General features: G+C 41.0%; 2 protein-coding genes across 4 annotated transcripts in view; both read left to right on the top strand.

Moving 5' to 3' along the window:
- Nucleotides 1-5,868, top strand: part of TMEM245 (transmembrane protein 245) — a 97,734-nt gene extending 91,866 nt beyond the window's left edge. For both annotated transcript variants that reach the window (XM_049627628.1, XM_049627624.1), the window contains one exon: nucleotides 4,016-5,868. In XM_049627628.1, coding sequence (XP_049483585.1) covers nucleotides 4,016-4,061 — 46 coding nt within the window. In that variant the 3' untranslated portion in view covers nucleotides 4,062-5,868. The remainder of the gene's footprint in view (nucleotides 1-4,015) is intronic.
- Nucleotides 5,869-11,091: 5,223 nt separating this feature from the next.
- Nucleotides 11,092-25,788, top strand: part of CTNNAL1 (catenin alpha like 1) — a 65,188-nt gene continuing 50,491 nt past the window's right edge. The window contains exon 1 of one of the 2 annotated variants that reach the window (XM_049627637.1): nucleotides 11,092-11,303. In XM_049627637.1, the coding sequence (XP_049483594.1) occupies nucleotides 11,181-11,303 (123 nt within the window). In that variant the 5' untranslated portion in view covers nucleotides 11,092-11,180. The remainder of the gene's footprint in view (nucleotides 11,304-25,788) is intronic. The other variant, XM_049627638.1, reaches the window with a different exon arrangement.

The raw sequence follows: 25,788 nt of genomic DNA, 5'->3' as shown, positions 1-25,788 counted from the left end.
AGTCGGACGCTTAGCCTCCTGAGCCACCCAGGTGCCCCGCCTCTCTGGTTTTTCTGAGGCATACATGTTATGTATGTCTACTGATAAAATTCCCACAGTAGCTTCCATGGCCTTCAAGACAGAGTGGGGACTTTAGGTTGGCCCATCAGACTTCCTTCCTGCCTTCTGTCTATATCTGTAGACTCTTCTCCCTCTCCGCTGCCATACTGAACTTGTTTTAGTTCTCTGAAGTCATTGTCATCTTTGCACATGTTTTCCCTCTTTGTAAAGAATACCACACCCTTTCCAGCCAAGCCCAGTACCGTGGCCTGTCCTCAGAGTACTCTTCTGAGAAACATTGCCAGAACTCTCTGGGCTAGGTAAGATGTCCCTGCTTCATGGTCTCCTCACCCCACAGCATCTTGTACTTATCCTCTTGGAACTTAACACACATTATATTTGTGTAGGTTTAATTAATTGTCTTTCCTAGTCGCCAGGAAACTTTCTCAAAGTAGGCACTATGTCTCATCTGTTTGCCACCCTTTTACCATTCTTAGCATGACGTCCGGCACATAGAAAATGCCCAGTGAACATTTGGTGAATTCATAGGTTAGTGAAACCAAGAACAGATCAGATAAAAAGATTTTTGCAATATCACCTTGAGGCTGATAAAGAAAGATGGAACACAGTGAAGCCCAGCCTTAGAGCTGTGTTCCAAATTAGTTGGAAAGGAAGGGATGTGCATAATAGTGATGACATGTGCTCTGTCACACGATTGTGTACCTGTGTGCTAAGTGAGGGTTTAGGAAATAGACACTCAGCTATGCCAGGCCAACTAAGTCAGTTAAAGCTTTTGATTTTTAAATGTCGAAAATTTATTCTGTATTTCTAGGAAGAAAGTCAACAGCTCTTGAGATGTTAAATCAGAACAAGTTTAAACATTTACATAAAGGAATTTTTAAAAATCTCACTGAAACTTTGAGGGAGGAAGATTCAGAAACATTTTCAAGGAGCCAGGGATTGTAAATGAGAAATCACACCACACAGTCTCCATTGCCATTAAAGGACCTGTAAAATGTTAATAGCAGTCTCTGTCCCTCCAGGCACATGTCCTGTTCTGCATTTCTTGCTCTTATATGAGAAATCTTACCACTGTAGTTCTTTTTTTTTTTTTTTTTTAAGTTTATTTATTTTGAGAGAAAGATTGCACAAGCAGGGGAGGGGCAGAGAGGGAGGGAGAGAGAGTATCCCAAGCAGGCTCTGTACTGTCAGCGCAGAGCCTGACTCAGGGCTCTGTCTCACGAACCTTGAGATCATGATCTGAGCGAAAAATCCAGAGTCAGACACTTAACTGACTGAGCCACCCAGGCGCCCCCACCACTGTAGTGCTTAGCATAATGATCCTTATGGTTTGGAAAAGAATATTGTATTTAGATGATTGAGTAGGACTCTTCTAGAAATACTGTCAATGCAGTATTCTCCCTTTGTTTCTTCCTACTCTAGGAAGTTCAAGTTTAATGAGCCCTGCTGATTAGTTAGCTCAACGCCTCTCAATGAGGACCGAAATAAATCATTTCTGTGTTGCTAGATTAGAGAGTTTGTTTTCCGAGATATACAGGTTTGTTGAATATCAGTGTTCTGTAGGCTTCTACCCCCTACCCTCACGCACACACTCCCCTACCATCACCACTCAAAACATCTAGAGAAGATAGAATGTTGAGTTAGAAAACTGTAGATAACTTTTCTCAGCTTGCTTCACTTTGTTTTCTTTTTTCTGGGTCCTTTTGGAGGCCTTCTTGGCCTGAGGGCTGAATAGTAGGTATAAATTTCAAGGTTACAGCTAAGCTTACTTGTCAACAGAAAGCAGTCACCAGGCCAACCACACTCTTAATCTTATTTCATGCATCTTTGCCCTGAGGCAGAAATTTCCATTCACAATTTAGAGGAGTTGAACAGAGATTCAAATTTGCAGGTATCTTAGAAATGTGAAAAGATGTCACAGGATGAATTTAGAAACCTGTTTGTTGCATATTGGGAAATGCCTTTTAATATTGGCCAGTTTTGGGTTATTGGTTTTAAAGATTTTCCAGGGGTCCCTAAATTGAGTACTATTTATGAAATTCATGTCATCTGAGACAGCTTGTAGACAACTGTACGCAAATGTAGGAACACAAATTTAGGTGAGATTGTGAAAAATAGACACATAGTCAGCTAGGGGCAGTGGTTGGGGGGGGTGGGGGGGGGGGGGGGGGGCATGAGTTTTGCTCCCATCAGGAGATACTTGACAATGTATAGAGACATTTTGATTGTCACAAGTTCAGATAGAGGCAGCAATGGTGCTAAACATCTGAATAGTGCACAGAAATGTTGATGGTGCTGCTGTTGAGAAACCCCAATTTGATGTGCGGAGAGATAGTAACACATATAAAATCTGTGTGTATATAAATCTTTGTTTTGGGGGATTTCATTCAGAGTGTAAAAAATATTTAAGGAAACAAAATTCATTCCAATTTTCTGACCTGCCAGCATATATTTAACATTGTGAGTTTGGCCATGACACATGCAAACCCTTTCAAAGCCATAGCCTGGAAGCTTGTCCACTCCTCAGAGCTGTTCCTTTGGAAGCGGAGCTGTGCTAGTTAGGGGTGCGTGTTGGAGGGATGAGGGGTTAGGGCGCCCACCGGTGAGGCAGCCTGGAGATAACAGAGCATCCTTGAATGTAATCTCTCTTCTCTAAGATTCTACCTGTGCCCTCTTGATTCTGAAGTAGTTCGTAGCTCGTGCTAGAGTGTTAGTCTTTACCTCTGCTCCACCCCGCTGGCCCTCCTCATTGTGTGAAAAGAACATTGAGAAAACAAAGGAATAAGGTAAAAGGGGTAAGAGAGGTGGCATGAATGTGGAACTGAAGCCGAAGTTCAGATTATTTGCTTTATGTATCTGCACCCAATGACAACTTCTTGTCATCTTTTGTTTCTACAACTGAATTGGTCTCTGAATTTTTTGGAATAGTTTCCTTACAGTCTACTTTGGGTCTGTTTGTAATGAGAACATTGAGTAATCTGTTTACAGTAACCAACACTTGGTTATAGGTATGAAAATAAAATGGGCTTTATTCGACGGATAAACTAAGACGGTTCAACATATTACAGTGATGTGGCTGCAAATTGATATAACTTGGAGACTTGAGAATTGTTCTGAAAATGTAAAAATTTTAACTTAACTATGTTTCTGAGTTCCTAGTTGGTGATTATGTTGTAAAGGAGCAACATCACTTGTGCCTGAAAGGGTGATACATGTGTGCTTTGTCTCTTTATCATATAAGATAGATTTGACTGTATGTAAGCAGAAAAACAAAAAGCGAGAAACCCCACCTCAACAGAACTCAAAATAACAGTGACTTAGAACTGTGAGCTAGAGGTTTACTTCTTAGGCAAAAGAAGCCAGAGGTAGGCAGCCTGGGGCTCATATGACTGTCCCACAAACATTTAGTCTTGAATCCTGTTCTGCCAGCCTTGGCATGAGGTCTTTTCGTGTAAGATGGGTTCTTGAGCACATCATTGATAAACTCTGACCTGGCTACTGCAGATACAGACCTGACTGGGTGACATCCTCCTAGCCTGGGCATGTAAACGATGGAGCAGAGGTGAGCTAGCTACAGCAGTCCTGAGGTCGGCACCTTGGATATGTAGCAGGCCACATCCAGCCAGACCAGATATTAGGAGTCTGGGGAAATCATCTTGGAAGGGAGACCATGGACCCAGCAACAAACTAGAGTTCTTGTTACCAAAAACAGAGATAACCTGCAGACTTTGAAGTAATACTCAGTGAAAGTCCTAGCAAAAAATAGTGACTATCTGACCTCGTCAGGGCTCTCCGGTTATAAAAATAAGATATTGTTCTATGGCAACTAACTACTGGTTGGATACTGTTTTGGTTTTGTTTTGTTTTTTCATGTATCTCTTTGGTTTTATCCACCCCCCCCCCCCCCTCCCTTTTTCAAAAGCAGAACTAATCGTTGTCCTCTTTTCTCCTTCAGGACTTTTCATGATATTTCTGAGGATCTGAAATCTTCAGTAGACTGACATGGTTTCCCCCGCAGTGATTTCTGTAGGAGGCTCCGTCTTGATAGTGAGTTCAGCTCAGCTGTGGCCTTCTGTCCTTTCATCCGTGCCTAGCAAGCAGAGCCCGGAAAAGAAGCAGAACCCTCCTGGCCTTCCCTACAGAATGCCTGGACAAGAGAGAGCTCGCTGTGGGGTGCTTTCCATTTTAAAGCACGGCTTTAGAGCTCAGAATTGTGGTTTGCTCACTTAATTGTTGCTAGGATGGCTTGAAGAGTTTCGATTTATACACTGGTACCATGGCTTGAAGTTTCCCACTTTGGTTATCTATATTATTATAATATGTATTTATAAAGTTATTTCAAGAGCCCTAAACTACCTGCTGTTAAAAGTATTTACAGTGTAATTTTCTCCTGCTTTAAGGAATCTGTTCTTAAACTTTTCTATGGTCGTCACTTTTTAACGAAGAGGGTTTTCACTTTTGAATTTGCAGTTTCTTGAGCAGGAAAAAGGAGTCATCTTCCCTTCTTCCACCGTGTATGGTCCCCTTTGTAAGAAAGAACAAATCTTAAGTGTAAGACGGGGTGGCTTATTTGAATGTCAGTTAGTTGTGTGTTACAGCCATAGGAGACACAGAAAGACTGTCTCTGCCCCCCACCCCCACCCCCCCTTCTCTTCCTTCCATCCACCATTACACTATGACCAACTTTCTAAAACTTGGTTGACCACTTTGAAGTAAAATACTGATTAAGCTGCTATTAATGGTAATAGTATGACAGAATTCACGTTGTGGTACAGTTTTTCTTTCCAGATACTTTAAGTGAAAAATCTCAGGAGTAGCAGTTCTCTGAGTTGTTGAATGTATCCCTGTTTGCTTATTTGAAATTCTGCCAATTAGTTACTTATTAGCAGTAGAATGTTACATTTATGTAGTATTTTTCCATCACTTAGCACAGTGCCTTGCACATAAGACTCTAGATGAAGGCTTGTTGAATTATGACTTTTTTAAGTATCTCAGATATCACAATAACCAGCATAGCGCTTTACATCTTACAAGTCATTTTGCGCATATTTTTTCACAGCCACTCCCCATCAGCTTTCATGTAGCTTTATATTATTTTAGAACTGTTTCATACAGACGGGGAAACTAAGGTTCAGAAAAATTTAGTAAGATTTTTACCTCAAGTCTTTCTGACTTGATAGTCTGCAGACCGTGCTGTACTGTAACATTTCTTCCAGTATCTTCCACAGTTTTCCTAGTGTTGGTCCTACAGTTAATGACAAGGCTGGGACTGGAACCTAGCTCTTAGCTCTGTGCCCTTTCCACTGTATAATGCAATCATCAGGCTCTTTATCTGTCCCCAAGGGAATATGGAGGAGAAAGGGTTCCTAAGTATCAAAGACCTCCCTTTGGAAAACGAAGGTGGAAGTCTTTTTTTTTTTTTTTCTAAAACATTGTCTCCCTAAAGCATAGTTAATAATAATTAGCTTAAATTTATTCTGATATTACTTAAGAAATTAGGTCCATCTAGGAAAGAGGCTACTGTGAGGGCTTGACTTTATACACTAGACTACATGCAGGTCTCTTATTTTTACTGTCACAATCTGATGTTACACCGAGTGTTCCTTTGGCCACTAACTGACTTCTGCTTTTCTTCAGTCATTTGTTCAGGAAAACTTGTCAAGAGTTTGCCAGCTCTGGTTCCCATGCCAAGTACTGTACAGGGTGCCACAGGCAATCATAAGAAGCCCTTCTCTCACCTTGAATCTTGGCCACATCATGTGCGTTACTAAAATTGAAATTTTTGCATTAAAAGGCTTAAAGAAATCATATTTGTTTTTGTTAATTGTATGCTGGTTAAGTTTATAGCTATAGTTGGCACATAGTCAAAAGAGAGAAGTATTATATACACAGTGAGTTTCGTCTGCATATACAAATTATGTTCCTCTAAAGTGTTTTTAGCTGTATGAAGTGTTACGGAAAAAACTAACCTTGAGCTAATGTATGGCTGTTGCTGGTCATAATTACTGGTATAAATACCAGGATCATAGAAGGGAACTTAGAGCCCTAAGACAAGATTTTAGAGCTGCCAAAATTGACAATGACATCATATCACCTGAAATATCAGGAGCAGAGGTACCCCCAGAGTGCTACACAGTCCTCATCAGGAGACTGGAACTGCCCCAGTGCTCCAGCGACCGCGTAATGACTCAGAAAGTCAGCCAGCTCTGGGACATCTTCCTGGAACCCCCAAACAGAGAAACACATCTCTTTGGATATAGTGAAGAGGGTTTACAGAAGTTTCACAGGACACAGATCACATGGTGTGAAAAGGGGCAAGTCTCGAGCTCTGGTCTCAGAAATGACGTGTCCCCGATTCTCAGTTAGGGTTTGTCCCAGAAAAAGTCTCCCTAGGAGCGGACAGTGCATTGATGAAGTGGCTTCTGTAAAAACGGATCCAGAAATCTTACCACAATGTCTTACGTTTATTTTATAGCTTCATTAAAGATTAGTTTTAAGTTCATATTCACTAGTTCAGTTGTAAACCAAATCGGGGGATGGGAGAAAATGAAAGTCTCCACACAGATGTGCTCTTCTCTTTTCTGAGAAAGAATAAGGTATAGGGTTTTTAGCATAAACTCCATGCCCTATAAATTCTTCTTCAGTTCCAAAATTCCTGTCACATTCTCTGTTCCTGGAAGTGATCTCTTGTCAGACTGCCTGAGATACAAGTCTTATTTATGTTTAAATTTGTGAGGATTCCTAACACTCTCTTCCATTAGAGGTAGTTAGCTGGCAGAATTTTCCTGTGACTTGTGACACTGGTGTAGACGGACTTTTGACAAGGTCAAGAAGTGTAATGGAGGCTTGCTGTATTTAAACTCAGAACCTTTGGAAATAGCAGCTGCATATTCCAGTTAAAGGGTGGCTAAAGGGCTTGCAGCTGAGGTCCTCTGGCTAATGTTGGTCTTAAATACCCATTGTGACCCTAATCCTACCCCTAGTTCCCACATTGGTTGCATTTAGTGCTTCAGGATGTGTCACTACGGGGCAAGAGATACTCAGAGATTCAGGCCATGAAGGGTTTGATTAGAGCAAAGGAATTTTAGTGACCTATCCAGGGCTCTCAACCTCAGGGTTTATAGGAAAAACCCCTTCATAACTTCCCATCCTCTGGTCCTGACTGGCAGTTTCCTCTCTGGGTCTTTCGAGACCCTTACAAGAGTATTATAGTAGGCATTTCACATTGGAAATAGCCTATGGCAGTATATTTCCAAGTGTTAGTTCCAGCTAAGAGCAAGTACTTTATTTTTATTTATTTATTTTTTTAACATTTATTTTTGAGACAGAGAGCATGAATGGGAGGGTCAGAGAAAGAGGGAGACACAGAATCTGAAACGGGCTCCAGGCTCTGAGCTGTCAGCACAGAGCTCGACGCGGGGCTCGAACCCATGGACTGCGAGATCATGACCTGAGCCGAAGTCGGACGCTTAACCAACTGAGCCACCCAGGCGCCCCCAAGTACTTGATTTTTTATTCATTTTTTGTCCTTACACAATTGCCATCAAAATATATTCATTAATTGAGGACCTGCAAAAATATGCACATGCTAACTGAAACCACTGAGCAGTTATTTTTTGACAGTTTAAAAATAATCAAAAGAATTGTAAATCAAGATGTTCTCTCTACTAGAGTCATAAAAATTCTGTGCCAGAATGGGCCTTCTATAATTAGGTGATCCTGTCATTTTTCTAGGGGAGAAAAATCCATAGGCTTTTCTAGCACAGAGCTAGTAACAATTCTGAGTAGAATGCGGTTCTTTTGTCTCTCTTTTTTTTAATGTTTATTTACTTTTGAGAGAGTGAGTGGGGAGGGGCAGAGAGAGAGGGAGACAGAATTCCACGCAGGCTCTGCACAGACAGCAGAGAGCCCGATGCAGGGCTCGAACCCACAAACCGTGAGATCATGACCTAAGCTGAAGTCAGACCCTTAACCTACTGAGTCACCCAGGTGCCCCCAGTGTTTTGTTTTGTTTTGTTTTTCTCTTAGCCCATTGTTCTACTTCTCTTCCCTTTCCCTTTTGGTTGAGCAGCTTTTGGAAAAACGTGTTCCTTATGGCAGTAGTTCCAAGGGATGTTATTAGATGTTATAAGAAGTGTATATGAAGGGAAGGGACTCTATGGTCAATTAAAATTGAGGAATTCTGAGTTTGTTTCCTTTCGGTGGAACTTCCTAGAGTTTTTAAACCTGTTAAATATTGTGAATTTATGAGGGGACAAAGACTGTTTACTAGACTTACTTGACCTTAAACTGCTCCCCTGCCCTCCCCCTCTTAGCAGAGCTTCTCCAAGGACTTCTTGTTCTTTGGGAAACATGGCTTTCGAGGAAGTTTACAGCTCTTTTAGGAGACATCCTTAATGGAAACCCTGAATGGTAAATCTATTACCATGGTTCCATGTAAACTGTAATAAATCTCAGAGTTTAATGAGATACCAGAAAGAAAACATATTTGCTGTTCAGAGCTATACATAAAGTATAGAGATTCTTTTCCACCTATTATGGTGTGTAAAATCAGTATTTGTGTTTAGTTTTGCAAGTTTTTCAAGAATCTATTGTGCAAATATAGTGGTGGTGTATTGATATTACATTTTAATAATGCTTTTGTATGTCACTTTATAGTTTTCAGACTGCTTTCATAACAACCCTGTGAGATAGGCAGGTGTTAAGTATTATTGAATGAGGCATTGGAGGCTCAGAAAGGTTTTTTTTGTGATTTTTCCCTTAAGTTTATACCACAAAATTATGGAGCCAGAATTCACTTGCAGAACTTCTGACTCCAAGTCCAGAGTTCTTTCCTCCACACCTGGTTTCTTATTTTAATTCTTGCTTTATATCTTAAAATGAAAGGTGTGGAAGTGAATCTTCAAATAACATCATGTTGGCTTATTATCAAATCCTATTTCTTTTTTTTCTTTCTTTTTTTTTTTTTTTTTGCAGTGGCCCAGAAAGTGTAACTCTTATTATAGCTATCCCAAAGAAAATCCTTTTTCTGTCCTTTGTAGTGCCCCTTGTTTGGGTGACTGGAGGATATTTCAGATACCATTTGATTTTAAAACCAAGACTGGGTGTATAGTTGTAATTGCCTATATAACTTTTGGAAAGGTATCATCTCTGCATTCTCAGGCAAAGTAGAGATGGTTTGAAGGCAAAAAGAGTTTGTTCAAATACAATACATATTCTTTATTCTCACACAGAGCCTACTTCTTAGCTTTAACTTGCTTTGACAACCTACTGATGTAACTTCTTTGTACATGTGAAATATTTATATTTTGAAATAAAATTACTAGTGTTAAATGAATCAGGTGGTAAACTTAGTCTCATTTCTGTTGAGAAATTTGATCTTCAGTGAAGTGAAACTTTCACGAATACATCTGTCTCTTACTTAGGCCTTAAATATTTTCCTTTGGCACCAATGCCTACACTGAATTTTTATGTAATATGGGCAACTTACATAAGGGAAGATGTGTCCGGAGAGTGGATGCTGGGCACCTTAAAGAGGTGAAAAGGTCCAACGCTGAGGCTGGAGCCCTCAGTGCACTCGTGAAGGTGGCCTGGTAAGGTAAGTGGCTGGGGAGTAAGAATCCGAGGAAAAGCTGGTTAAAGGAACTGCATATTTTGCATGAAGAAAACAAGCCCATGTTAATGGCTATCTTCAACAGCAAAGATAAACGTGCAGCACTGGCAGATGGAGTTGAACCCCCACATGGGAAGCACATTTCAACAAGTGCTTGGGAAGGAGCCTCTGACACTTGGGGCTGGTGGTATTCTGCTCATCAATCTGACATCGATGGAGAAATGATCCTGGCAAAAGTGAAAGGGTGGACTCACCAGCCTCGGATTATTTTCTACTCTGCTAGTTGCTTATTGGCAGATAGGCTAGTTCACAAATATTTCTCCATGGTTCTCAGTCTATTGCTTGAGCCTAGGACCCCTTCACTGGGTGTGTTTCTGACAGCTGCCTTTTTGGCTTTGCTTCTGCAACTCCTGAGGAAAGGGGTGTTCAGCCCTCCCTCCCATCTGATCATGGGGGGGCTCCCGGATAGCTTTACCTTTAAGTGAGTTTTAACCAGGAATATACACTAATGGTCTTTTTTTTTTTTTTTTAAGAGAGAGCACCCACAAGTAGGGGAGAAGGGCAGGGGGAAGGGGGAGGGAGGAAGAGAGGGAGAGAGAGTATCTTAAGCAGGGTCCAGGCTCAGCCCAGAGCCCCACATGGGGCTTGATCTCATGATCCTGGGATCACAACCCCAACCAAAATCAAGAGTCAGAGCCTCAACCAACTGAGCTGACCGATCTTTTCAGTCAATAAACAGCTATTAGGAAACTGCTCTGGCGTAGCCCTAGGAAAAGTAATTCTGAAAAGTAGTTTTAAAATGTAAAAGTGTTGAACAGTAGATGAAGCTTCCCATATGCTCTAGTTAATTTCCTTTTGAAAAGTAGCCTGAAAGATACCTAAATCACTGTCTCCTTGCCAAGTACCCAGGTACTCCTTAAGACTGCATCATCATATGTTTCATGCTCAATCGAGCCCAAATTATGAGAAAGGGTCAGAAGAGGGGCAGGGGGAAATGGGACCTTCCGGAGAAGCTCCAGAAAGACGCTTTACCGGTAGAATTCCTGTCTCAGGGTAGAAGACCCTTCCTACGCACCTGACTGTGGTTCTGCTCTACCAGTTAGTTCAGCTTCCAGAAGTCATCGTGGGAATCGGAGTTAGAACCAGTCACCTATTAGGAGGACGAAACGCTTTGCTAGGGACGATTGTCCTTGCCTCGGTAAGAGGCCACGTGGCCGTGGGAGGCTGGCAGGTGTCTGGTTTAATCAGCCCTGGCGAGAGAGAGAGAGATAGAGAGAGAGAGAGACGGGGCGGGGAAGGGGGACAGACAGAGACTGACCCTCTCGCAGGGCGAGAGGGCGAACCCTAGACCCGAGCGCGCGGGGGCGTGGCCTCCGGGGGGCGTGGCCCCCGCGGGGGCGGGGCCTCGGGGCGGCGCGGGTGCATTGCCGCCGCCGCGGGCGTGCTGGCTGGCGGGCGGCGGGCCCGCAGTGGCGCGGTGTCCCGGCTGCGCGACGGGCCGAGCGCTATGGCCGCCTCTTTGGGCCCGGCCGGCGTCGGCGGCGCCGGCCCGTCGGGCTTCGCCTTCGACTCGGGACTCGAGATCAAAACTCGCTCGGTGGAGCAGACGCTGCTCCCGCTGGTCTCTCAGGTAAAGTGGCATCCGGAGCCGCCCCTCGTCTCCCTCCGGCCGCGGCCGCGATGGCGGCGGCCGCTCGCACGGCCCCGGGGCCGGGTCGGGCCCGGCGGGAGGCAGCCGCTGCCCCACATTCCGCACCGGGACTGCGGCGTCGGGTCGGGCGGCCCGTCTGAGGCTTGGGGGCCCGCCTCGGCCGCGGCGGCGGCGTTGGTCCCGACCATCCGAAATCCGGCGGGGAGGCCGCCTGGGCTGAGGGGCGGGGAGCCCCCCGCCGACCCGAGAGCCCGGCAGGCAGGTGCGCCGCCCGGCCTGCCCCACGGGACCCGCTCGGCTAGCCCTGCCCCTCCCCCCGGGCCCGCGAAGCCCTCCCCCATCCCCGGCTCCCCGGAGGCCCCCCACGTTTGCATCCCCAGTGCACCCCGCGACTGCCGGCCGCTCCGGCTGGGGCATTCCTGCCGGCCTCCAAGCCCGGCGTGCGCTCCCCGAGGCCTTTGTCCCCTTCCCTGCGCGTGTCTGCTCGCTGGGCTCCCGGGCACCCCGGGCCACCCTGCCTGCCCCTGCCCCTGCCCCTTAACCTGCCGGGTCGCTTCAGGCGCCCTTTGTCTGGCCTCGTTGGAGTGAGGTGAAGCACTGTCTGATAGTTGATCCGGATGCACATCTTTTTGCCCCAAATCCCGTCTGGGATGTATGCTTTATTGTATTCGTTGGTCATAACACAAGCCCGGAATCAGCTAATTGACGCGCCGAGTTTTAGAGAACTTTTTGTTCCTGGGAGCCGAGTTCTACGCAGCCTGAGGGCTAGAATTCCTCACCTAGATCTTGTTGAAATGTGCCAGGCTCCGTGGAGAGGGAAGAATTCTGTGCCTTCAGGAGCGCGTTGGCGATGTGTGACTCACAACTAGATTGTAACGTCTTGATGACTCACGCTGCTATTGCCAAGACTTTAGAAGCACTGGGAATCCTAAAGGTTATCTGACTCTAAATTAAAAAAAAAAAAAAAAATTCTTTCTTACAGCATCCTTTGCACCTGGTCACCAGGCTCCTGCTTCAACATGTTCAGTGATGGGGCGCCTGTAGCTGTTCCCTAGAATTTTAAATGCTGTCTCTTCTCCATCCCAGCCCTCCACATATTTAAAAATAGCAGTCACACGTGTCTCTAGATTCCTGTTATGCTGATTAAATAAACAGCTCCGTTTTCTTTACCTGTGCTCACTTTTAGCCTGGCTAAGCCAACAGTGAATGAATACAGCTGACACTGCTCCTTCCTCTTCCCTTCCTTGTCTGGTAGAGGCCCTGACCACCGGGAAGGAAGGCTAGGATCGGTTAATGATGTCTGCACTGCCCTCCTCCCCCAAAGAATGCCACCAGTACAACCACAACCCAAAATGAGAACTAGGGGAGTAGTTTTAGGAGAGAGATAAGAGAGCGGTTGGAGTTCAGCTTGATAGTATTTGATCCACGTACTTAACAAAACGTGTGTGATGTGTTAGGCCATGTTTTAAGCACTTTGTAAATATTAATTCCTTTCATTCTCATAGCAATCTAATGAGGTAGATATGTGTTTATTCTCACTATATGGGAGAGGAAACTGAGGAATAGTGAGGCTAAGTAACTTCCCCTGGGACTTTGGACTGTAAATGTCAAACTGGCATTTGAACCCAGGCACCCTGGTTCCAGATTCAGCGCCCTTAGCTACACCATATGCTGTGTTCTCTCTAGAGACCAGAAGCAGTGATGAGGTCAGCTAGTGGTAGGTACAGAGAAGAGAGTCCACCGTGGAAAAGCAAGGTGGAAAGTAGTTGTGATTTGGAGAAACGGTAACTTTTCACAGTAACCCTGTTAAAAATGTATCGGTTCTGCAGTTCTGCATTGTGTAATTCTGGAATGAAAGAGGGTGGAGTGGAGGAGGAAATGTGTGAATGTGTGAATCCTGTGAATTGCTGCTGAGAGTTAACTACAGGTCAGTGCCACAGGGGGGAAAAATGCAAGCTTTTTAAATTTTTTTCTTCCTTGTTAAAGATTGATTCAGGGTCATAGCTGAGGTTCTGCATCCCACATGTGATGTATCCACAGCCATATCTTTTTTTTTTTTTTTTTAATTTTTTTTCAATGTTTTTTATTTATTTTTGGGACAGAGAGAGACAGAGCATGAACGGGGGAGGGGCAGAGAGAGAGGGAGACACAGAATCGGAAACAGGCTCCAGGCTCTGAGCCATCAGCCCAGAGCCCGACGCGGGACGCGGGGCTCGAACTCACGGACCGCGAGATCGTGACCTGGCTGAAGTCAGAGGCTTAACTGACTGCGCCACCCAGGCGCCTCCACAGCCATATCTTTAGTACAGTACCCTAAGTGACATTCCTGATGATTGACTGTACTCAATAAGTAAAAGTTGAATTTGCTCAAAACCAAATGAATAAAGCATGGCCAAAAATACTGTTAACAAAGCAGGGGAGTATGGAGTAAAATTTAGAGTGATTTTTTAAGTTTCAGTGAGTATTAGCTGATTAACACTGCAGGTCTCTAGAAATTCAGGTCCAGAGTCTCATTTTCTAAGGATGCTGCATTATTATCCAACTCATGTTTCACCATTTTATCCCCAAGAGTATTTAAGTAAGCATTTATTGTATACTTACTAGCTGCTCCTGGAGGGACTTGTAGTCATGTTGGGAGACAGGATCTGTATATATTAGCACATGCTAAGTGTCAAATTAGCAACATCAATAGTAAATGTTCCTCAGAGGAGGCATGGATGATTCGTGAACAGTGCCAGAGAGGAGACAAGGTCTTGAGGTGAACAAGACTCACAAAATTTAGTGAGTTTTAAGCATATAGTTTCTATTCTGATATCATCCAACCTCTTCCGACTCTCCAACTACAAAGTTCTGGCTTACTGGCCTTATTCTAGGAATGCAAGGTTGAGTCAGTATTAGATAAATGTATATAATTTTCTGCATTCACATACTACAAAAGATATATGTTCTTATTAGTAGATACAGAAAGAGTATTCAATTAAATGCAACTTATAATCATGATAAAAAGCACTTAGCAAACTAGTAATAAAAGAAAACTTCCTTATAGAGAGTATCCACAGAAAACCTACAGTTAAAATTATAGCAACAAGTCAAATTTAAAACAGACATTTCCTTTAAAACTAGAAACAAGAGGAGAGATGTGTGCTATTGCAGCTTTTAGTCAGCACTGTGCTGGAAATCCTAACCAGTGCAATGAGATAAGAAGTGAAAGGTGTAAAGATACAGAAGGAAAAAACAAAGCTCTTGTTTTGATAAAATTATCTACATAGAAAACTCAAGAGTCTACAGATAAATCATAAAAATTAGGAGGCTTCGTAAGTTCACTGAATGTAGTATACTAAAGTCAACTGAATTTCTCTAATAACAAAAAAGTAATTCTAAAAGAAGCCTGTTAGAATAAAAATGAGGTTCCTAGGAGAATGGATATATATATATATATACATACACATACACACACACACACACACACACACACACACACACACATACATACATGGCCAAGCCTTAGGAAAAGATTTTAAAAAATTTTTTGAGGGGCGCCTGGGTGGCGCAGTCGGTTGAGCGTCCGACTTCAGCCAGGTCACGATCTCGCGGTCCGTGAGTTCGAGCCCCGCGTCAGGCTCTGGGCTGATGGCTCGGAGCCTGGAGCCTGTTTCCGATTCTGTGTTTCCCTCTCTCTCTGCCCCTCCCCCGTTCATGCTCTGTCTCTATCTGTCCCAAAAAAAATAAATAAAAAACGTTGAAAAAAAAAATTAAAAAAAAATTTTTTTGAAAGCCAAAGTAAATGGAATGAAGTGCCGTGTTCATGACTAGATTGACTCAATATTTTCCCCTTTAATCTATAAATTTAACACAATCCCAGTGAAAATTTCAACAGGATTTTTGAACAGAATTTGATAAAAAGTAATTATAACATTAATATAAAAGAACAAAGAGCCAAGAATAGCCAGAAGAGAAACAAAGTGGGAAGATTTCAAGACATTATAAAGCTCTCATAATTAAGACAATAGACCAGTGAAAGGGAATAGAGAACCTAGAAACAGATCCACATATATGTGGAAAATTGAGAAGTCACAGAATTGGCACTGCTGGTCTGTAGGGAAAGGAAAAACTTTTAAAAAATTGGGCTAAGACAATTGGTTATCCAGTAACACATGACTTTGGATTCCTGTCTCACACCATATACAAACATCAATTCCAGATGGATTAAGGACATCAATATGAAAGTGAAAACATGTAACAGTTTTAGGGGAAAAACAACTGGGCAGTATCTTTACCACCTCATGCTGGGAAGTGATTGAGTAAAAATTCTAAGCAAAGGTTGATAAATTTGACTCCTTTAGAACAAAGAACCTCTGTTTATCAAAACTGAAAGGATAAGCCATAAAGTGGAAGAATGTGGCTGCAACACAAATCACCAGTGAATGATTGGTAGTACCCAGAATAAATCAAGGATTGCAATGAATCAAAAACAGAAAGATTACCTAATAAAGATTGGTAAAAAAATCTTTACCACAGAAGAGGAAACTGATGGCTGAAAGATATGTTAAAAGATGTTCAATTTCATCAGAAACCAGTGAAGTACAAATTATGACCACAATGAGAACAAGTATTGGTGAGGCATGTGGAGCCAATGGGAATGTCAGTAGTAAATCACTTTGGAAGACAGTTCAATGTCATCTGAAGTTGAAGGTGGATAGTACCTATGGCCCAGCAATTCTCCAAAATCCCTGCCCTTAGAGAAACTCCTGAATGTGTGCTAGCCATGGATTGCAATGTTGACAGTTTCTTGTTTGTTTGTTTACTTTTAATGGCCCCAAACTGGAAACTGCCTAAATTCTTTTAACAATAGGATGTTTAAATAAGTTGTGCTATGTTCATACAGTAAGGTACTATGCAGCAGTGAAATGAATGAACCACAGCTATAATTATCAGTAAAAAATACTGAAGGCTCAAAAACAGGCAAAATGAAACCATATATCATTAGGGATATAACATCTGTGCAGTAGTTATAGCAAGGAAAAGATGAGCACAAAATCAGGACAGTGGTTTCTTCTGGGGAGAGGGAGGTGGGGGTGTGGAAACGGAGGGGCCCTCAAGGCATGTGGATTGTCAGAGGTACTGGTAATGTTGTCTTAAGTAATGCTGGTTGCATATGTGTCTTCCCATGTCTTTGTACCATACATATATATGTTATATATATACTCATTTGTTAGATATTTTCTAAATCAGATAGTTCTTTAAAAAGCCCTGGGCTAGGTCCCAAACACATTTTTTCAGAGCAACTCCCCACCTTCTTTAATAATCACTTTATTCTTCCTGTCAAAACCCCCACTCCCAGTCTTAAAATGTTTTTATCCAAGGAAGGGAACAGGGATATCTGCCACATACTCCACCCTAGTGTGGAATGTTATTCTACCACCCACTAGTCTTTTCCTGTCTGTGATAGATTTACTGCATTCACCATTGGACAGACCCTTCGAATTTCTAAGATAGCTCACCCTGTCTTTCCATTTCTCTCTGTATTGTCCTGGAGACTTTTCAGGATCCTTCTCTCAATAATTGAAGATGAATAGAGTACATATGAGGCCCTCTTTGCTGATTTATGTATATGAATGTGTGTGTGTTTTTGGTTTTTTTGTTTTGCAAAGGTAAAACATATAAAGTAAGTTCTACTTCTTTTAAAGTACCTCCCATGATTTGGTGTGTTTTCTTCCATTTTGGTTTCTATAGCTGATTAGCGAATTTATTTTTTAATTTAATTTATTTTATTTCAAAGTAGGCTTTGTGCCAATGTGGGGCTTGAACTCACGACCCTGAGATCAAGAGTCACATACTTTACTGAATGAGCCAGCCAGGCACCCCTAATTTTTATATCTAATAATTTTAAGAACTCACTACTGAGTTAAGCCAAGAGATGAACTTCTCTGTACTGGGTTGGTTCCCTTAATTTCAGGCCCATAGAATTAAGCCATTGTTCTTTTATCTGGGCTGCTACCAATTTTTTTTCTTCCTGGTCTTCACTTGCTTTCTGGCTTCCCCATAAAATAACTAAACTAAGTGCCTGGGTGGCTCAGTTGGTTAAGCATCTGACTCTTGGTTTCGGCTCAGGTCATGATCTCACAGTTCGTGAGTTTGAGCCTTGCATTGGGCTCTGTGCTAGCAGCGCAAAACCTGCTTGGAAGTCTCTCTCCCTCTCTCACTGCCCCTTACCCACCCTCTCGCTTGCTCTCAGTCTCTCTCAAAATAAATATAAATAAACTTAAAAAAAAAGAAAAAAAGTAAACTAAGAAAATCCAGTTCAATGAAGAGATTACTGTCAGCTATTATAGAAAATAAGAATGACATCATAAACATGAGGAAATAGAGATTCTAGAAATGTCAGCTGTGTAATACCTAACAATTATGTAGTGCTTACTATATACCAGACACTATTCTAAATACTTTCTTTAATTTAGTAATGTATTCCCCACAATGACCTTGTGAAATGTACTATTATTATTCCTGTTTTTACAGGCGAGAACATGGACTTGTAGAAAGCTAGATGACTTGCCACGTGGTCACATGATACAGCCAGGTTTCAAACCCAGGCAAAGTAAGCCAGAGTTTGTGCTTTTAACTGCTAGGATATACTTCGTTGGCGATTGGTACTTGTTGACACCCTTTGTTAGAAGGTATCAAGTGAGCACTAGTTCTTTCTTTTATTCCACGCAGAATTCTTCAGTATATCAGATCTCTTTCTTCCCCATGGGCTGCCTTTCTGCCCTCTTTTTTCCGGTTCACTCAGGCGTTCTCTCGACTCTGGTATGAGGGCAACTTCAGGTTGTGACTCCCAATTTAAAAATATGCCTCCTGGCTTTGCAGAATAATAGCTGAAATTTTATTTGGCACTGTATTTTACAAGGCACTCTCACCAGCTATCTTTCCTCTGGTCTTTATCATACTCCTGGGTGGACAGAAGCAATACGGTTACTAAAAGTGTAGGCAACTTTCTCCTTCTGTGACCTTGGGTGAATTCTTTACTTCTTCTAAGTTCAGATTCTTTATCTATAAAATGAGGATAATAATAGTATTCACCTCATAGAGATGTAAACATTGAATGAATTAATACATATAAAACACATAGGATAGTGCCTTAGTGTTAAATGTTAGCTACTCTTATTTTTCATATGACAAGGAAATTGAACTTTTATCTCAGTTTTGTAAAACTGTGTGTTTAGGTGTGTAGATATATAAAACAAGACTGAGAAAAATTATGGCAAAATGCTCACAGGGTAGTGTGATTATGGGTAATTTTTTGTTTCTTCAGTCTTTCCTATATTTCTCATTTTTAAAAAACAGTCAACATGTATAACTTTTTTGGGCCTCCTTTTTAAAAAGTTTGAGAATAAGGACATAAATCGACCTTTTAATAAAGAATTTTATAAATTGACTTGGCTTCTGTAAATGTCAGTTTTAAATGCACACCTCTATTTGGATTAAACATTTTCTAGACTGCTTCAAGTAAAAGGAAGGTAGCCACACCTAATTTTGCACTGGGTAGGATGCTGGAAATGAAAGCAACGTGTGTTTCAGAACTGAACAAGAGTTGGCATTTTAGCCTAATTGCAGGTCTTTTCTTTATAATTGAAAATTTAAAACTTTTGGTAATAAACACAACTTAAACTCCTGTCCACTCCAGAGGCTTGTCCAAGTTAGTTGTTTGGAAGAGCCAATGGTGGTTAAGTCCTCTGTTCTTTAGGTGGTACTAAGAATTCCTTAGTGTTTATCAGGTGTGGAATAGGACCAAAGACTCCTAAAGACCACACACACACACACACATACACACACACACACACACACCCATAAAACTAATAAATGAATTCAGTAAAGTTGCAGGATAAAAAATCAGCATGCAGAAATCAGTTGTGTTTCTATACACTGATAATAAAATATTTGAAAATGAAATAAAACAATTCCATTTACAGTAGCATCAAATTTAACCAAGGAGGTGAAAGATCTATAGACCGAAAACTCTAGGACTTTGATGAAAGAAATTGAAGGAGACACATAAATGGAAAGATATCCCATGTTCATGGATCTGAAGAATTAATATTATTAAAATGTTCATAACACCTAAAACCATCTATAGGTTCAGTGAAATCCCTGTCATAATTCCAATGGCATTTTCCCCCACAGAAATAGAAAATTCTAAAATTTGTATGGAAGCACAAAATACCCCAACTAGCTAAAGCAATCTTGGGAAAGAAGGACAAAGCTAGAGGTATCCCACTTCCTGATTTCAAATTATACTACGAAGCTATAGTAATTATATGATGCTGACATGAAAACAGATTCATTGTCTAATGGAACAGAATCAAGAGACCAGAAATAAACCCATGCATATATGGTAAATTAGTATTTGACAAGGGAGCCAAGAGTACAATGGGGAAAGGATAGTTTCTTCAATAAATGTTGTTGGGTTGGGGTGCCTGAGTGGCTCAGTAGGTTAAGCACCTGACTTTAGCTCAGGTCATTATCTCGTGGTTTACAAGTTCGAGCCCTGTGTTGGGCTCTGTGCCGACAGCCTAGAGCCTGGAGCCTGCTTTGGATTCTGTGTCTTATTCTCTCTCTGCCCCTCTCCTGCTCAGGCTGTCTCTCTCTCTCTCTCTCTCTCTCTCTCTCTCTCTCTCAAAAAATAAACATTAAAAGAATATATTTTTAAAAATGTGTTGGGAAAACTGGATAATTACATCCAAAAGAATGAAATTAGACCCCTTTCTTAACACCACTCACAAAATTAGCTGGATATGGATCAAAGACTTAAATGTAAGACTTGAAACTGTAAAACCCCTAGAAGAAAAGAGAGAAAAATCTCCTTGACTTTGGTCTTGGCAATGATTTTTGGATATGACACTAAATACAAGTAACAAGAGCAAAAACTAGCAAGTGAGACTATATCAAACTAAAAACCTTCTGCACAGCAAAAGAAACAACCAACAAAGTGAGAAGACACCTACCGAATGGGATAAAATATTGGTAAGCCATCTATCTGATAAGGGGTTAGTATCTTTTTTTTTTATATTACATATAATTTATTGTCAAATTGGTTTCCATACAACGCCCAGTGCTCATCCCAACAGGTGTCCTCCTCAATGCCCATGGGGTTAGTATCTTTAATATTAAATAGGGAGCTCATACCACTTCATGGCAAAAAAAAAAAAAAAAATCTGATTTAAAAATGGGCAGAGGAACTGAACAGTTTTTTAAAGAAGACACACAAATAGCCAACAGATGTATGAAAATACGCTCAACATCACTAATCATCAAAGAAATGCAGATCAAAACCGCAATGAGATATCACCTGACTTAGATTGGCTATTATCAAAAATACAAGAAAACAAAGTGTTGGTGAAGATGTGGAGAAAAGAGAAGCCTTGTGCATTGTTGATGAGAATGTAAGTTGATACAGCCACTTTGGAAAACAGCATGAAGGTTCCACAAAAAAATTTAAATAGAACTATCATATGACTCAGCAATCCCACTTTTGGGTATATATCCTAAGGAAATGAAATCAGGATCTTGAAGAGAGATCTGCCCTCCCATATTCATTGCAGTATTATTCACAATAGCAGAGAGATGGAAACAATCTCAGTATCCTATTGATAAATAGATGGAGAAGATGTGGTATAAATTTACAATGGGATATTATTCAGCCATGAGAAAGAAGGAAATCTGGGCATTTGCTACAACATGGGTGGACCTTGAAAGCATTATGCTAAGTGAAATGAAATACATCAGAGAAGGCAAATACCAAATGATCTCACTTATATGAGGAATCTACAGAGGTCAAACCCACAGAAACAGAGAGTAGAATGATGGTTGTGAGGGCCTGTGTAGTGGGGGAAATGAGGAGATGTTGGCCAAAGGGTGCAAATTTCCAGTTACAAGATGAATAAATTCTGGGGATCTAATGCACAGTATGATGACTATAGTTAACAACTTTGTATTAAATACTTAAAAGTTGTTGAAAGAGTAGACCTTAAATGTTCTTATCATCACCACCACACACAAAAAATATATGTAAGGTAGTAGATGTTTTAACTAACTCTGTTGTGGAAACATTTGCAGTTTATTGTGGAATCATTTGCAATATATATATGGATCTACTCATCACTTACATGTAAGTTAATCTCAGTAAAACTGGAAGAATAAAATATGCCTTTGAATCAAATTGACTGTGAATCGTGGCTTTACCTCTTAATAGCTGTGAGACCTTAAACAACCATCTTTTAGTGTCAGTTGCCTTATCCGTAAAAAGGGGATAAAGTAGTGATTACATGCTAAGATTGTGAGGATTAATTTAGATTGTTTGTGCCTGCCACGTAGAGATGTTAGTGTTATGCCAGTGCGCCCTGTTTCTTCTACTACAAATTAGGGGTCATCTTTGACAACACCAGTCTAATCCATCAAGCAATCCAGTTTACCTGTTTTCCTTCATCTTGACTATTGTCACCTTGTTTCAAGTCAGCATCATCTTTTACCTGGACTATTGCAACAGTTTCCTAACTGGTCTTCCCCCTTCTGATTTTGCCACTTTATCAATCCACTCTTTTCCCCGAAGAGAGTGTTCTTTTAAAATAACATACATTTGAAATTGTGTTAGTTACTTACCATTGCAAAATAGACTACCTCAAACTTCATGGTTTAAAACAAACATTTATTATCTTAGATTCTGTGTTTCAGGAATTTGTGAGTGGCTTACCTGCCTGCTTTTATTTATTTTTTTATTATTTTTAATATGAAATTTATTGTCAAATTGGTTTCCATACAACACCCAGTGCTCATCCCAACAGGTGCCCTCCTCAATGCCCATCACCCACCGTCCCTCCCTCTCACCCCCCACCAACCCTCAGTTTATTCTCAGTTTTTAAGAGTCTCTTGGGGTGCCTGGGTGGCTCAGTTGGTTAAGTGTCTGACTTCAGCTCAGGTCATGATCTCATAGTCCGTGAGTTCGAGCCCCGTGTCAGGCTCTGTGCTGACAGCTCAGAGCCTGGAGCCTGTGTCTCCCTCTCTCTCTGCCCCTCCCCTGCTCATGCTCTGTCTCTCTCTGTCTCAAAAATAAATAAAAACATTAAAAAAAATTTAAGGGTCTCTTATGGTTTGGCTCCCTCCCTCTCTTTTTTTTTTCTTCCTCTCCCCCATGGTCTTCTGTTAAGTTTCTCAGGATCCACATAAGAGTGAAAATATATGGTATCTGTCTTTCTCTGTATGACTTATTTCACTTAGCATAACACTCTCCAGTTCCATCCACGTTGCTACAAAACGCCATATTTTATTCTTTCTCGTTGCCAAGTAATATTCCATTGTGTATATAAACCACAATTTCTTTATCCATTCATCAGTTGGTGGACATTTAGGCTCTTTCTATAGTTTGGCTATTGTTGATAAGTGCTGCTATAAACATTGGGGTACAAGTGCCCCTATGCATCAGCACTCCTGTATCCCTTGGGTAAATTCCTAGCAGTACTATTGCTAGGTCATAGGGTAGATCTATTTTTAATTTTTTGAGGAATCTCCACACTGTTTTCCAGGGCGGCTGCACCAGATTGCATTCCCACCAACAGTGCAAGAGGATTCCCGTTTCTCCACATCCTCACCAGCATCTGTAGTCTCCTGATTTGTTCATTTTAGCCATTCTGACTGGCGTGAGGTGGTATATTAGTGTGGTTTTGATTTGTATTTCCCTGATGAAGGGTGACGTTGAGCATCTTTTCATGTGTCTGTTGGCCATCTGCATGTCTTCTTTCGAGAAGTGTCTATGTTTTCTGCCCATTTCTTCACTGGATTATTTGTTTTTTGGGTGTGGAGTTTGGTGAGTTCTTTATAGATTTTGGATACTAGCCCTTTGTCTGATATGTCAATTCTTCAATATTATTTTTCCCATTCCATTGGTTGCCTTTTAGTTTTGTTGATTGTTTCCCTTGCAGTGCAGAAGTTTTTTTATCTTCCTGAGGTCGCAATAGTTCTTTTTTGCTTTTAATTCCCTTGCCTTTGGAGATGTGTCAAGTAAGAAATTGCTGCGGCTGAGGTCAGAGAGGTTTTTTCCTGCTTTCTCCTCTAGGGTTTTGATGATTTCCTGTCTCACATTTAGGTCTTCCACCTTTATTTATTTTGAGTTTATTTTTGTGTATGGTGCAAGAAAGTGGTCTAGTTTCATTCTTCTGTCCAGTTGCTGTCCAGTTCTCCCAGCACCATTTGCTAAAGAGACTGTCTTTTTTCCATTGGATATTCTTTCCTGCTTTGTCAAAGATGAGTTAGCCATACTTTTGTGGGTCCAATTCTGGAGTCTCTGTTCTATTCCATTGGTCTGTGTGTCTGTTTTTGTGCCAATATGTGCTGTCTTGATGATTACAGCTTTGTAGTAGAGGCTAAAGTCTGGGATTGTGATGTCTCCCACTTTGGTGTTCTTCTTCAATATCACTTTGGCTATTCGGGGTCTTTTGTGGTTCCATACAAATTTTAGGATTGCTTGTTCTAGCTTCGAGAAGAATGCTGGTGCAATTTTGATTGGGATTACATTGAATGTGTAGATAGCTTTGGGTAGTATGGAAATTTTAACAATATTTATTCTTCCAATCCATGAGCACGGAATGTTTTTCCATTTCTTTATATCTCCTTCAATTTCCTTCATAAGCTTTCTATAGTTTTCAGCATACAGATCTTTTACATCTTTGGCTAGGTTTATTCCTAGGTATTTTATGCTTCTTGGTGCAGTTGTGAATGGGATCAGTTTCTTTATTTGTCTTTCTGTTGCTTCATTATTAGTGTATAAGAATGCACCTGATTTCTGTACATTGATTTTGTATCCTGCGACTTTGCTGAATTCACCTGTCAGTTCTAGCAGACTTTTGGTGGAGTCTGTTGGGTTTTCCATGTGTAATATCATGTCATCTGTAAAGAGTGAAAGCTTGACTTCATCTTTGCCAATTTTGATGCCTTTGATTTCCTTTTGTTGTCTGATTGCTGATGCTAGAACTTCCAACACTATGCTAAACAACAGTGGTGAGAGTGGACATCCCTGTCGTGTTCCTGATCTCAGGGGGAAAGTTCTCCGTTTTTCCCCATTGAGGATGATATTAGCTTGGGCTTTTCATAAATGGCTTTTATGATGTTTAAGTATGTTCCTTCTATCCTGAATTTCTCAAGGGTTTTTATTAAGAAAGAATGCAGAATTTTGTCAAATGCTTTTTCTGCATCTATTGACAGGATAATATGGTTCTTTTCCTTTCTTTTATTAATGTGATGTATCACATTGATTGATTTGCGAATGTTGAACCAGCTCTGCAGCCCAGGAATGAATCCCACTTGATCATGGTGAACAATTCTTTTTATATGCTGTTGATTTTGATTTGCTAGTATCTTATTGAGAATTTTTTTGCTGGGTCTCTGTCTGGTTTAGGAATCAAAGTAATGCTGGCTTCATAGAATGAGTCTGAAAGTTTTCCTTCCCTTTCTACTTTTTGAAACAGCTTGAGAAGGATAGGTATTATCTCTGCTTTAAATGTCTGGTAGAATTCCCCAGGGAAGCCATCTGGTCCTGGACTCTTATTTGTTGGGATATTTTTGATAACTGACCCAATTTCTTCCCTGGTTATGGGTCTGTTCAAGTTTTCTACTTCTTCCTGTTTGAGTTTTGGATGTATGTGGGTGCTTAGGAATTTGTCCATTTCTTCCAGGTTGTCCAGTTTGTTGGCATATAATTTTTCATAGTATTCCCTGATAATTGCTTGTACTTCTGAGGGATTTTTGTAATAATTGCATTTTCATTCATGATTTTATCTATTTGGGTCATCTCCCTTTTCTTTTTGAGAAGCCTGGCTAGAGGTTTATCAATTTTGTTTACTTTTTCAAAAAAACCACCTCTTGGTTTCGTTGATCTGCTCTACAGTTTTTTTTAAATTCTATATTGTTTATTTCTGCTCTGATCTTTATTATTTCTCTTCTTCTACTGGGTTTGGGGTGTCTTTGCTGTTCTGCTTCTATTTCCTTTAGGTGTGCTGTTAGATCCTAAGGGGGATTCTGTGAGTGAAATGTTGCAAGGACCTCAAAGTACCAGAGACATCACTACAAGCATGAAACCTACAGATATCACAATGACTCTAAGCCCATATCTTTCAATAATAACACTGAATGTCAATGGACTAAATGCTCCAACCAAAAGACATAGGGTATCAGAATGGATAAAAAAAAACAAGACCCATCTATTTTCTGTCTACAAGAGACTCATTTTAGACCCAAGGACACCTTCAGATTGAGAGTGAGGGGAAGGAGAACAACTATCTGTCATGCTACTGGAAGTCAAAAGAAAGCTGGAGTAGCCGTACTTATATCAGACAAACTAGTTTTTAAATTAAAGGCTGTAACAAGAGATGAAGAAGGGCAATATATAATAATTACAGGGTCTATCCATCAGGAAGATTAT

Source organism: Panthera uncia, chromosome D4 (genome assembly GCF_023721935.1).
Source record: "Panthera uncia isolate 11264 chromosome D4, Puncia_PCG_1.0, whole genome shotgun sequence".
NCBI lineage: Eukaryota > Metazoa > Chordata > Mammalia > Carnivora > Felidae > Panthera > Panthera uncia.
Note: the sequence above shows the minus strand (reverse complement) of the source record. Positions and strands in the feature narration are given on the sequence as shown.